General features: G+C 37.7%; 1 protein-coding gene across 1 annotated transcript in view; it reads left to right on the top strand.

Annotated features, from left to right (window-relative positions):
* Positions 1 to 14,674, top strand: part of LOC134586122 (tudor domain-containing 6-like) — a 55,971-nt gene extending 41,297 nt beyond the window's left edge. Inside the window, exons 15-23 of the mRNA XM_063441632.1 lie at positions 5,160 to 5,261; positions 5,935 to 6,045; positions 6,554 to 6,658; positions 8,118 to 8,228; positions 9,508 to 9,705; positions 12,713 to 12,823; positions 12,953 to 13,063; positions 14,144 to 14,242; positions 14,583 to 14,674. Of these exons, the coding sequence (XP_063297702.1) occupies positions 5,160 to 5,261; positions 5,935 to 6,045; positions 6,554 to 6,658; positions 8,118 to 8,228; positions 9,508 to 9,705; positions 12,713 to 12,823; positions 12,953 to 13,063; positions 14,144 to 14,242; positions 14,583 to 14,674 (1,040 nt within the window). The remainder of the gene's footprint in view (positions 1 to 5,159; positions 5,262 to 5,934; positions 6,046 to 6,553; positions 6,659 to 8,117; positions 8,229 to 9,507; positions 9,706 to 12,712; positions 12,824 to 12,952; positions 13,064 to 14,143; positions 14,243 to 14,582) is intronic.
* Positions 14,675 to 14,918: the final 244 nt, after the last annotated feature.

Genomic DNA, 14,918 nt, shown 5'->3' with positions numbered 1-14,918 from the left:
AAACTGTCCCGACGTGCGTTTCGCCAAATAATGGCTCTTCCAGGGGAGACGAGTTATGGATGTCGGAGGTTTAAATCTCCCGCCACACAAGCCAGTTGGTGGAATAAAACACCAACCAGATTGGGGAGGAATGCAAGTTGAACTTGTGAACATTGTATATTGGTGTTAAACAGGCAGAGCCTGCTGTGTGAAAGAATCCAATACATGCATTTGTTTCTTTTTTCTTCTTCTTTAATGTTTTTGCTTTACTTTAAACATGTTTCTAGCATAGTTCTGGGGATGGACTTCTCACATTTTGCACACTTGTCCCCCGGCGGCGATCGGCGGTGCTCCCGGTGTGGGGAGACTGTCTGCAGCCCAGACAGTCTCCCCATGGCGGATTAGGACCCCTGTGGCCATGTGATCGCCCAACAGGGCGACCACATGGTCACAATAGGTGTCCATGTGTCTGCCTGCAGGGGGACTGTCTGTGCTGACAGGCAGTCTCCCTGCCAGTGTAAAATCATTAAAAAATTAAAGTTATAGTTAATAAAAAAAAAAAATTATTATTATATATGTGTATATATATATGATATATAGACATATATTATACCTATATAATATATGTCTATATATCATATATATAATGTCATACTAAGTGTATTTTTATATTAATATGTACATATATTAATATAAAAATACACTTATAATTAAATTACACACGTGTATATATATAATATATATAATAACTATATATATTGTATATATATATATTATTATAAAATACAAATAAAAAGTAATTTAAATTAAATTAAACATGTAAAAATAATAATAAAAATTTTAAAAAAATTATATATCTATACGAAATTTGATTCTAACTGTATTTTGATATTAATATATATATATTTATATCAAAATACACTTAGAATGAAATTGTATATATATCTATGTATATATAAATAAATAAAAAGAATACAAACTATTCATATGTCCATATACAAAATTACATAAATAATTATATAAATATACACATAGACTTCAAATATATAAATATGCATATATATTTAAATTCTACGTGCGTATTTATGTAATATTTTTACATAATTAAGTTATTTTATTGATTGCAATTTAAGGGACCTGCCTGCCAACCCAAGCCGAAAGTCCAGAGAATTTAATTTGCTGTCACTGTATTTTACCCTGTAACGTTCTACGACACCCTAAAACCTGTACATGGGGGGTACTGTTTTACTCGGGAGACTTTGCTGAACACAAATATTAGTGATTCAAAACAGTAAAACATATCATAGCGATGATATTGTCAGTGAAAGTGACTTTTTTTGCATTTTTCACACACAAACAGCACTTTTACTGATGATATAATTGTTGTGATACATTTTCCAGTTTTGAAACACTAATATTTGTGTTCAGCAAAGTCTCCTGAGTATAAAAGTACCCCCCATGTACAGGTTTTATAGCGTTTTTGAACGTTACAGGGTCAAATATTTTTACATTGAAAATGGCCAGGTTGGTTACATTGCCTTTGAGAGCGTATGGTAGCCCAGGAATGAGAATTACCCCCATGATGGCATACCATTTGCAAAAGAAGACAACCCAAGGTATTGCAAATGGGGTATGTCCAGTCTTTTTTAGTAACCACTTAGTCACAAACACTGGCCAAAATTAGCGTTCAATTTAGTTTTTTACTTTTTTCACACACAAACAAATATGAACGCTAACTTTGGCCAGTGTTTGCGACTAAGTGGCTACTAAAAAAGTCTGGACATACCCCATATTGAATACCCTGGGTTGTCTACTTTAAAAAAAATATGTACATGTGGGGTGTTATTCAGCGATTTATGACAGATAATAGTGTTACAATGTCACTATTGATACATTTTAAAAATGTATGTTTTGAAACCGCAATATCCTACTTGTACTTATAGCCCTATAACATGCAAAAAAGTAGCAAAAAGCATGTAAACACTGGGTATTTTTAAACTCAGGACAAAATTTTGAATCTATTTAGCAGTTTTTTTCATTCGCTTTTGTAGATGAGTAAAAGATTTTTCACATAAAAGTCAAAAAACATGTATTTTTTTCAATTTTTCATCATATTTTTTCATTTTAAAAAAATTAAATTACATGAGATTATATAAATAATGGTATGTAAAGAAAGCCCCTTTTGTCCTGAAAAAAACAATATATAATTTGTATGGGAACAGTAAATGAGAGAGCGGAAAATTACAGCTAAACACAAACACCACAAAAATGTAAAAGATGCCTGGTCGTAAATGTACAACATCGCAAAAACAGTCCGGTCCTTAAGGGGTTAATGTACCTTTCCTGGTTAAATACTTTGTTGTTGTTATTATTATTATTATTAAAGGGACGCTATAATCACCAGAACAACTAAAGCTTAATGTGTTTACATTGCCCCTAGGGACCCCTCCAAGTGGCCACTCCTCAGATGGCCACTGGAGGTGCTTCCTGGCTCATTGCTGCATAGTAGGAAGCACTGCCGTTCAGCGTCTCCACACTCTGCATGCGGACGCTGGATTTTCCTCATAGAGAGGCATTGATTCAATGCCTCTCTATGAGGAAGTGCTGATTGGCCAAAACTACATTTGGCCCCGTCCCTTGCCGATTTTAAGCCAATCCAGTGCTTTACCATAGGGAAAGAATTGGATTGGCTTAAAATCGGCAAGTCTGATGATGTCACCATGGGGGCGGGGAAATGAGGTGAGTTTTAATTTCTTTTTTCTTCCTCCTTAACACATCCTTTTATTTTATTTTTTTTGTCACCCTCTGAGCTTGTTAAGTGGTCTAATCATAGTGTTTGACTTGACCTCCGCTCTATCACAAGGGGGCGTGCCGATGTTGTATTAAGGGAAGTAATACTAATAGTAAAGTTCTAGGGGAGGGGAAGACCCAAAAGAATAATGCCCAATAGACCGTAGATATTTCTTGAAAATGTATAATTTTCAAGAAATATCTATGGTCTAAAAAGCTTGCAAAATTAAGAGGCATCCTCCCCCCACCTAAAATACAAACAAAACCAAAACCTCATTCTTATTTACTTTACTCCTTTACTCTACTGTTTAGGGATCGACCGATATTGATTTTTTAGAGCCGATACCGATATTCTGTGAACTTTCAGGCCGATAGCCCATATAATTTGCCGATATTCTGTACATTTACCATTTTGGAAAATAAAAACTATTTCTAAAGGTAAATGCACAAAATATATACATGCCACATGTAGTGGATGCAGTGTGTTTAGACAGGGGAGCTGTGTGTGTTTGTGTAGTGTGTGTAGTGTGTGTGAGTGTGTGTAGTGGATGCAATGTTTGTGTAGTGTGTGTGTAGTGGATGCAGTGTTTATGCAGTGTGTGTGTGTGTAGTGTGTGTGCAGTGGATGCAGTGTGTGTTTGTGTAGTGTGTGTGTAGTGGATGCAGTGTGTGTTTGTCTAGTGTGTGTGTGTGTAGTGGATGCATTGTGTATTAGTCCAGTGTGTGTAGTGGATGCAGTGTGTATTAGTGTAGTGTGTGTAAAGTAAATGCTGTATATACTAAATGCAAAGTGTTTATTTGTGTAGTGTGTGTATATAATGAATGCAGAGTGTGTGGGTGTATTTGTGTAGTGTGTGTATAGTGAATGTAGTGTGATTATATAATGCAGTGTGTGTGTTTGTATAGTGTGCATTATATAAACACACTGCATTATATACAAACACTGTATATAATGCAGTGTGTTTGTGTAGTGTGTTTATATAATGTAGTGTGTGTATATAATGCAGTGTGTTTGTGTAGTGTGTTTATATAATGCAGTGTGTTTGTATAGTGTGTGTTTGTATATAATGCAATGTGTTTGTATAGTGTGTGTTTGTATAGTGTGCATTATATACACACACTATACAAACACACTGCATTATATACACAGTGTGTTTGTGTAGTGTATGTGTATATAATGGAGTGTGTGTGCGAGGGGTCATTTTTTATAAAATTATTTAATTTTTTTTAATATTTAATTATTATTATTTATTTTTGTTGTCCCCCATCCCTGCTTGTTACTTGGCAACCCGGGAGGGGGAATATAGCAATCCCTGGTGGTCCAGTGGCATTGGCTGAGCTGTCTGGGCACCGGCAGCAAGCGTTTACTTACCTCCCAGCAGCTCCTCCAGCTCCCCAGTGTAAGTGTCGCGGCCTGCGTGCTGCGCGGAGCGTTGCCATGGTAACCTGTGGCAACGATCTGACGGCCGCGGGTTTCGCGAGATTTACACTGAGGAGCTGGAGGAGCTGCTGGGAGGTAAGTAAACACTTACCGCCCCCCATACCACCCCCCCCACACACCCCCCCCACCCCCCCACCTCCCTCCCTGGCAGTGAGACCATAGAGAATTACTTTAATATGAGCAGTAGTGCAGAACACGATTCAGAGGACCAAAGTAAGTTTCATCCACAGCATATTTCCTGCAAGTCTATCTCCTTACATCAATGTTGAGGCCGTCAAGAATATTTCCATCCTAGAATTAGAGGACCACTATAGTGCCAGGAAAACAAACTTGTTTAGTCCTTAGGTCCCCCCTTCCCCCAGGTCCCCCCTCCCACTGCATTCACACTGCCTATAGGAAAGCATTACTAGGAAGACAGCCACTAGAGGCTGGACTAACCCTGCAATGTAAACATAGCAGTTTCTCTGAAACTGCTATGTTTACAGCTGCAGGGTTAAAACCTGGGTGACTATAGTGATCCTTTAAGCTTTTGAGAAGCAACCCTTTCTTATATTGAACTACTATAGTTTGAAAAGAAATTGGGCATTTAATCAAAGTGGGGAAAATGTATCTGAAAGCAAAACAAAAAGAAAATCCCCTGCTGATTTTATAAACTCATATTTGTAGTTTCTGTAGCTTATTGGGAAAAAACATTCGAGACAGATTACTTTTGCATTAAACCTGTAAACATTTTCCTTAGATGTAAAACAGGCTTGAAGAAAAGCACATGTCAATATATGAATTCTTCTCAGTTAATGTTTTTGCATTCCTTCAAACATGTTTCTAGCATAGTCTGGGAATTGACTTCTCATTTTCAGCACATTTTAAAGTGGTTTTTTTTTTATGTTTTACAAGACTACAGTAGTTCTTTTTTGCACAATATTCAACTCCTTAATAATTTTACTGTCAGATGTAGAAGTATGCACTGAGAGCCCAGCACCAGTTGATAGCGCTGACAATATGTACATTGATTATGACTCTGATCCAGAACCTGGGGACCTTGAAGGAGCAGGTAATCAAGGTCAGTATGTTTATTTTATTATTTTTGTGTGTTTGTCCCACTCCCCAATAATGCAGGGTTTAAGGTAGACTTTACAGTAGACTTTACAGTAGACTTTACTGTTTTCTGACTCTTAATTAATGAGATTCTTTGGTTGTTTTGAGAGTCTTTATGGTTGATGGAATAATTATTATCCAAAACTAATGTTCGTGTGTTGGGGCCCTGCTAACCACAGAAGAGCAAATTTAAGATTGTCCAGAATCAGTTTCTAAATGGTAAAATATGTGGCAAATTGTTCCGTTCACAGATTGTTTCCTAGTGGGTAGTTTTTATTTTATGTTTTGATATAATTATTGACTAGTAAATATGCCACCATCAGAGAGTTGTGTTTTCTACTCTATTAGGAAGGGACTACCTTAAATGCCTTCATCGCAATGTTTTTTGGAACAGATTTGATAAGGTAACCAGTTAGTCATCACTGCACACATTTTCCACATGTAATCATTTTGATATTTTTGCATCCATTGACAAAAGTGTTTGGCAGGAAATTTCAAACAAAAATATTCTCTATCTGGATATCTGCTCTATCATCTTTGAGAACCTATGAACTATGCGCACACACAGATTCTAAAAAGTAATGAATTGATAAGTAGGTCTTTTTTGTTTTTAAAAACTCCCCCTGCAGGTTTAACCTTTAATACAGAATGTCAAGAGACGTTGAGCAATGTAGAAGATGTGCACTATACTGATTTTTTTGAGAAGGAAACTTCTTCACAGGAAAGCTGGAAAAATCAAGGTGCATTCATTTCTTGTGGTATAATTTCGTATACTGGAGTCAGTCTTACATAGTTAGATAGCTGAAAAGAGACTTGCGTCCATCAAGTTCAGCCTTCCTCACACCTGTTTTTTGCTGTTGATCCAAAAGGAAAAAAAAAAACAAAAAAAACAAAACCCCAGTTTGAAGCACAATTTTGCAACAAGCTAGTCTTGACTCTATATTGATGGTATTTTTACCTATTATCTGTTTTATTTTGTATATTGGTTCCTTTCTTTATCTGTTAGGGTTTATTATGTTCCCAAGTGCTGGTTAACCTAACCAATTAGGTTAACAACTACTACTCAAAGTATGGACTTGGTTTCATAGCACAATAAAACATATGTCCACAACGAGGAGGACTAATACGAATTGGATGTGGGGATTGGTGATTCAAAAAGTGTTGACAGTGGGGGGGGGAGGCATAATGTTATTTTAAGCAAATTTTATGGTGCCTCTTTTTTACATCAGAATAATTGTTTACGTACAGAATTGGCAGTAAATACAGAGAGCCAAGCAGTGGATAAAACAGACAATGTCTTCACAAGTGATGTTTGTGAGCCAGAAGCTGATCTAGAAAGAGTGGCCGATCAACGTGAGTCAATGCATTTCTTATATAGCCCCTCCAGCATATGTTTCTATTATGTTGATTTAAAAGGTACCTGTCATGCCAAAAAATGTGCATGAACAAAACTTTGCATGGCAATCTTTTAAATGCCTTTTTGTTATCTTCAAACTGAAGCTAGTCTAGTGACAAAACTGATTGGCAGAGCTTAGCTGTGTTAAGAACACAAACAGCAAGTTCTCCCTCAGTCTGACCTATCTCTGCTGATATCACTCACCCCTTATTTGAAGGTTATAAATGTCATGGAGGGCAGACTTAAGGACAAGAGTGGCGATTTCGGGCAATGCGGGGGGGGAGGGGAGTTGTTTTTGTCAAGCCAACGGTTGTCTATTGGCAGTATACTGTGCGTGCAGAGAACAGACGCCAAACATACTGAGAACTCTTGCACTGGGCTGGCTAATGACACTCCAATGACACTTCCACAAATGGAGTTATGCCTCTGGCAGCAGAGGGGTTAAGCACTGCACATACAAACTCCAAGCACCACCACAACTTCAAATCAGTGAAGTGGTCATGGTGCTTTGAAGTAACCCTTATCAGAATAATATGTGTTGACTTACAGAATTGGCAATAAATACAGAGAGTCCAGCAACAGTGGATAAGATGGACAATGTTTTCACACATGATGTCTGTGAGCCAGAAGCTGATCATCTAGAAAGCGTGGTTGATCAACGTGAGTCAATGCATTTCTTTTATAGTCCCTCCAGCATATGTTTCCATTGTACTGATTTGAAATGTACCTGTCACGACAAATACAATATAATCCTAATTGATAGATAATCGATTTTCAGCTATATATTGTGCTAGCAGAATTGTTAGCAAATATCTACATTTTTTTCATTCATTTTATTTCATTTAAAATCCGAGGCTAAAAACAGCCTTTTACCCCTCTCCTCAGGCTGTGCCGAGCCTATGCCGATCAGCACAGAGATAAAAAGGTTGTGTGCTGCATGTTTATCAGGGAAACTCCCAATGGCATCTCTCCTGCTTGAATTCAGCTTAAAGAAAGAAAAGCAATGACCACAGGGGGAAGTAGGGAGGAAGGGCAGGCTCTGTGTTAGATTAGCATTTGAGAGAGGAGAGAAACCATCAGAATAATTTATTACAGCACTGTTGGGCACACAATCTCAGAATGGACAGAGAGAACAGATACATTTTATTTTCAACATGAAATGTAGGAGACTCTTAACCTGTTATGGGAAGCAAGACACCTACTGAAAACATGATTAATGACCTCCGTAGGTGACACTGATATTAAAATATGAGCTTTTAATCATTTTAAGAAGAAAAACGTAATTATATAACATGAGCCAAGCCAGATGGTTAGAAAATAATGCAATCTTGTATCTGTCATGACCGGTTCACTTTAAGCAATACCTACACTTACTATATGTCCTGTAATCATGACTGTGAAACTATTCACTTCCAGACCAGCCTGTGTGTTCAGTACCTCAAGCTGAAGTGGACAACACTGACCGTGTGCACATAAATGATATCTGCGATCCAGACACTGGTAATCTAGAAAGCGTTGCTAATCAAGGTGGGTGTAGTTTTGTGTGTTTTTTCTCACAAATTGTAGGAATAGTAGCGCAGTAGGACTGTTTAAAATGTGGAATATGTTAAATTATTAGACTGTTCATTATGGTCACAAAAGAGCCAAACAGTGAGCAGGCTGAGCTTTATTTTCTTTTTCCTTTTTTTTTTTTGTCATCTCTTTTTGGACACTCCAATCACGTAACACTGTAGTAGTGCTGGTTCTGTGAAACTGACTCTAAACTTTTTTAATCCTACCCATATTCATTATAGTGAACTCTTCAGCACTCAGACCTCACCCCTTCACCTTCCCTCTGAAGGCATTTATTAAAGCATAGCTTTACCATTTGGCTTTTACAGTAGCTGTTCTGTGAGTGCATGCACAGAGCACTGTCCCGTCGTGACTCGGTGTACTGGGACGGAGTCTGGGTGCCGCAGAGTTCACTAAACTAAAATGATTCCTGTCGCGTCCCAAGCTATTTATACTCTTTTTTTGAAAGAGCATGGCATTTCTTCTTTACATTGTGCTAGCAAATGTACAGATTGGGAGAAAACCTGTTTAAAAATACAAACACAGGCGGTCCTCTTGCACTCACAACATAGCAACCACAGTGCTCAATGCCGGTGTCAAACAGGTTTTCCTTGCGTGGGGAAGCTTCACCAAGCAGGGCAAATCAAAGAAGAAATGAAGGACAAACAATAACACCCATGTAGATGGTTCTGAAATGGGGTTGAGGTATATGTTCATATTTTACATTAAATACTTTATATCTGTGTGATCTGAAGTATTCAATCAATATGGGGTGATTTTAAAGTGATTTAACTTTTTTCATTAGAGGTTCACTTTAAAGGGTCACTCTAAGCTCCTCATAAAAACCTTGCATACTACCAAAAGTGATGGTATACAGATTGCTCAGAGCTTTCTCTCAACACCTGACAGTGTCTCAGAAGCAGTTTGGAAAAAAAATCCCCTCCAGTCTAGGCCTACTGTCTGGCAGGAGTTCTGGGTTTTTGTTTTAACTACCTGGAAAACATTGACTATTTTATTTAGATTTTTTTTTTATCCTACTTCTTCTGCAGTGGCATTTTTCTGTATAAAGAAGGTTTGACATTGAATTCTTTTTCCTAATATTTTTTATTCGAATGATTGCAGTCAGGGCTGGAAATTACTTTTGGTTCCTTTTTCTAACTATATGAAACCAAATATATGCTACAGTTTCCTACCTTGAAATAGCTTTCTAGAACTATACCACGAAAGCAAATTCAATAACTTCATTTACTTTTAGACTTGAGCACAGAAAGCCCAGCAGCTGTGGTTGGCACGGACATTGTGTATTCGAGTGATGCCTATGATTCGGAATATGGTAACATAGAACAAGCAGATAATCCAGACTTGCCAATGTGTACTGAAAACTCTGCATCATTTGATGATGCTGTATACACGAGTGATGTGTGTAATCCAGTAACTGGGGTGGATTGTAAAGGTTAGTACACTTTAAAGCATTTCTGCTCTTGCATGGATTCTCATTGTCCCACAACAATACAGGTTTTAAAGAAATCCAGCCTTGAGCTCAAGCATTTTGTCAAACTTTAAAATATATTGTTTTACAGTTGGTTAAATTCACTACTCCCTTTTTTTTTTATATACATATAATTTATTCTAAACAAAACTTTGCATGGCAATTTTTTAAAATGCCTTTTTGTTATCTTCAAAGCTGAAGCCGGTCCCGTGATTGGCAGAGCTTAGTTGTGTTAAGAACGCAAACATCAAGTTCTCCCTCATGCTGACCTTTCTCTGCTGATATCACTCCCCCTTATTTAAAGGGGAATAATGTCTGGGAGGGCAGATTTAGGGAAGGACAAGGGGGGGATCATGCCAAACAATCGTCTGCCTGTTTCCAGTAGACTGTACATGCAGACAGATGCCAAACATGCACAGAACTGAGATTAGACAGCCGAGAACTCTTGCACTAGGCTGGTTAATGACACTACCAGAGTGTGAGTTATACCGCTGGCAGCAGAGGGGTATAACTGTGTACACGAAGCACTTCATAGCGAAACGCTGCTCATACAGACACCAGGCACCACCATGACTTCAAATCAGTGAAGCGGTCATGGTGGCTTGAGTAACACTTTAAGAATATTAGAATGGAGAGGGAAGAGGGATCGGAGGCAGATAAATATTAGTACCTCACAATCCTGACTATCCCAAGACTAGAAAGCAACCCAAAGATAAGTAACTAATAAAACATAACATTTAATAAATTTAATATATAAAAAAAATTATGAAGTATACAACTCGTAATTAATCATAACATGCTAGCCAACGCCAGGCTAGCAAAACCATCAAATAATGTGAAACCAGTAAGAAAAATCGAAACCTAATAAAAATATCAAACGACCAAGCAAGCCAAAGCAGAAAGTAAAAGTATACTTCTCTGGCAGACAAATTAAATGAACGAAAAAGAGACACTAACAACTAGTGGAAACATATGTGGTATAGGTAACAAATTGGTATCTACAAGGGTGAAATGCCTAAGAAATAGAGCACCTCGAGGAGAGAAAGGTAAATCGTAATAAAGGGAAGGGATAACTTATAGCTCCAACTTGTTCCCGAACGTGCCTTCGTGGGCACCCCTTAAAAAATTCTGACTCCTACCCGTTCCCCCCCACATCCACATAGTTGTCTGATAGTAAAAGAAAATTAAAGTAAATAAGGTGAAGGTATAATAAAACCATAGATTGGTGGCTTATCTATAGAGTCATAATAAGTTGCAGCATCATCCCTAATCTAGCCGCCAACCACCACACTAAACTGTCCTGACATGCGTTTCGCCAAATAATGACTCTTCCAGGGGAGACGAGTTATGGATGTCGGAGGTTTAAATCTCCCGCCACACAAGCCGGTTGGTGGAATAAAACACCAACCAGATTGGGGAGGAATGCAAGTAACTATTTACCCTTTGTGAGATGTACATGAACATTTTGCATTGGTGGTAATATAAAAATCAATAAAGGAATCAATATCAAATCTGCCAGAGTTGTATCGACAGTCAGTATTATTTATTTATAAAATATTTTACCAGGAAAGATACATTGAGATTTCTCTTGTTTTCAAGTATGTCCTGGGTCCACAAATCATTGCATTGTTACATTAGGGTACAATAAAATACAAATACAAAAACAATATTAAAACACAATATATACAAAATTTAACATAGAACAGGTAGGAAATATATAATCAACCATAGCACGTGCATTCTGTTTTGAGGTATGTAGAGAGGGATCTCTTAAAGGACTTTAGGCTTAGGGAAGATTTGAAATTGTGTGGGAGGTTCTTCCACAATTGTGGTGCTCTGTAGGAGAAGGTGGTTTGGGCTGCGTTTTTTTTTTTTTTGTATTGAGGTAGACTAAATAAAGTGTTGGTACTGGATCGAAGGTTATAGGAGGTGGGAGTTTATTAATGTGGGATTGCGATGCAGATACTACATCCCCATAATCAATTATTGGCATCAGCATTTGCTGTACAATCTTTTCCTTTACTGTAGGGCTTAGGCAGGATTTGTTTCTGTACAGGGCACCTAGTTTTGGATAAAGTTTAGATGCAAGTTTTTCTATGTGGGTATCTAATCTATACTGTATTATTTAGTTTAATCCTTAGTAGAAAAACGCAAAAAATTATAAAATAAGCGTAAAGCACGAGAATGGTAATAAAAGTAATGGTAAACAGCACTTTTCATGGAGGGGGCAGCTTGTGCATAATGACTTCATTTAAAATCCAAGGCTGAAAGCAGCTTTTTACCCCTCTCCTCAATCTGTGCTAAATCTATGCCGATCAGCACAGAGATGAAAAGGTTGTGCTCTGCATGTCTGTTATCAGGGAAACTCCTCCCGGCATCTCCCCTGCATGTATTCAGCTTAAAGAAAAGAATTGACCACAAGGGGAAGTAGAGAGGAGGCGCAGGCTTTGTGTGAGAGTAGCATTAGAGAAAGGAGAGATATTATTTATTGCAGCACTATTGGACAGACAATCTCAAAATGGACAATCTCTTAACCTGTTATGGGAAGCAAGACACCAGTAGGTGTCCCATAACAGGTTAAGAGTGCCCAACATTTTATATTGGCCTTTTGGAAATAAAATGCATCTGTTCTCTCTCCATTCTGAGATTCTGTCCAATGGTGCCAATTGATTGCCCTCAGCAGGTGACACGGTAATGTAAACCAAATATGTGCTTTTAATAATTTTAAGGGAAGAAAAACTGAATTAAATAACACGAGCCAAGCCAGATGGTTAGAAAACCAAATGCAAACCTATAGCTGTCATGACGGGTTTACTTTTAAGCTTTTTCTACACTTACTGTATGCACATACAGACACCAAGCACCACCACAATGTCAAATCAGTGAAGTGGTCATGGTGCTTTGACTAGCTCTTTAAGCATGTCTCATGGTGCCTCTTTTTAACTTCAGAATAATTTGTATTCACTTGCAGAAATACCGGTGACTCCTGAAAGCCCGACATCATTGGATAACATGGACAGTGTTTGCACAAGTGGTGTCTGTGAGCCAGAAGCTGATAATCTAGAAAGAGTGTTTAATCAAGGTGAGTCAATGCATTTTATTTATAGTAGAACTACTGTTTCTCCAGTACACGTTTCCATTGTATAGATTTATGCATTCCCTACACTTGTTTTATTCCATGTAAACACTATATGAAACTATTTACTTCCAGACCAGCCTGTGTGTTCAGTACCTCCAAATGAAGTGGACAACACTGATTGTGTGTGCACAAATGATGTCTGCAATCCAGACACTTGTAATGTAGAAAGTGATGCTAATCAAGGTGCGTATAGTTCACTGTGTCTTTCAATGTTTTAAGAATGGCAGCACAGGTCACTGTTTGGAGTGAGGAGTTTTTCATTGTCACCCATCAATATAAGTGTTCAAGAAGTCCAGACTTGAGGCTTCAGAATTTTGTCAAATTTGAAATAGTTTGTTGGTTACGTTTTGTTTTTGTTTATTTTATGTGCATTGTGAATTACAAGCACAAAATGTACATTAAGAAAACTTTGCATAATATTTTTATTTTTTATTTTTTTTACCTTTTATTTTTTTCTTCAAAGCTGCAGCTGATCCAGAGACTAAACATATTTCCAGAGTTTAGCTGTGTTAGGAACGCAAATGGCATTAACGTTAGGATTCCCTCTCTATATATTTCACACAGATAACCATCCTTGCAGTGTAACATTTATCTCATGTGCCTGCTTTCCTCTGCTCACTTGTAATATGCTGTGGAGCTACTAAACCAAGCTAAAGGCGTTCATGTAGTTCTCATTACTACATGTCTGCTTGGGTATCCTCTTATTCTAATCCAGGTTACTTGGCTTCCAGTAGTACAGATCACAGTGCGGTCAATGGCTGAGCTGCGTACATACATTAAGTAATTAATTTAAGAGTATGTTTGTCGAGAGGCAGGTGTATGGTGCAAAAAGAAAATTGGCAACAAATAAACACAAGTTAATAGCAATATTTACTTCGGAGTGAAAGACCGTATATACCCTACAGCAGTGGCTCATAGTACATCTTGCACTAAGGGACATGTCATAAACAGATATTTTAGATGCACACCATCATTTTACCTTCATTGACTTACTAGTTCTCATTGTCTCTCATATGGGAATCACAATTTTAATATGCTATGGCAAACTGATTGAAAAAGCCATATGACTGCCTAGGGCACTGGGTTTCAGTCATGGGAATCTGTATTACCTTGGTAAAGAAAAAAAAGCTGACCAGAGATTGGAAACAAAGGTTTTACTTTGCTTACAGCTAATTAACATAAGAGATGCTCACCTGTGAGAGACAGTCTTGTAACTTGCTCTGCAAAAGGTGATGATCAGTTAATGCCTATTTGTGTTTGCAGGCATATTGTGTCCTGTACCGGAGCTTGGCACAGACTCTTTGTACATGAGTGAGCTTTATGAGCCAGAAGGTGATGATCTGGAAAATGTAGATAATGAAGGTGAGCCCTACATTTACCTCACTATTAATCTAAACGTGTTTGGTGTGCTGGTCTGCTAAATCAAGTGTGAGACCCACTACAATAGTACTTGAATGGGCTATTACTTTTTATTTACTGACCCAAAAATATTTCTGCCATGAATCATACCTGTTTCTGACTCCCTCTTACCCCATACTCCCTTCCTGACTTACTAACCTATTTCCCATTTTTATTTCCTCATTGTCCCCTATACTCTCTCCAACCTCATCCCCTTTATTCCCATTTTCAACATTTATCACCCTAATTCTCTTCCAGTTTATACGCCTCTATTCCCTCTTTTCTAACTTTCTAACATTTCCAGGTTCAGCCATTCCTTCTCACTGTCTTGTCTCCTGCTTGCCTGTCATAGCAGAAAAGAATTTGGGTGCACACCAAGAAAATCGATCAGCTTGATGCTGCTGTAGAGACCAAACATTTATGTAAAATACATGCTATTTTTTGTTTTGCTCTACTTTTTTAACCCCTTAAGGACCAAACTTCTGGAATAAAAGGGAATCATGACATGTCACACATGTCATGTGTCCTTAAGGGGTTAAATGTGCTTTCAGTATACAGAATTGTTACAAGTGCGTTCCCTTCAGAGTTACTAGTGTGTAGTTTGTGTCCAGTAACAATGGATAAAACTGGTAATGTCATA

This window comes from Pelobates fuscus, chromosome 2, assembly GCF_036172605.1.
Source record: "Pelobates fuscus isolate aPelFus1 chromosome 2, aPelFus1.pri, whole genome shotgun sequence".
NCBI lineage: Eukaryota > Metazoa > Chordata > Amphibia > Anura > Pelobatidae > Pelobates > Pelobates fuscus.
This window is presented reverse-complemented; position numbering and strand designations above follow the sequence as displayed.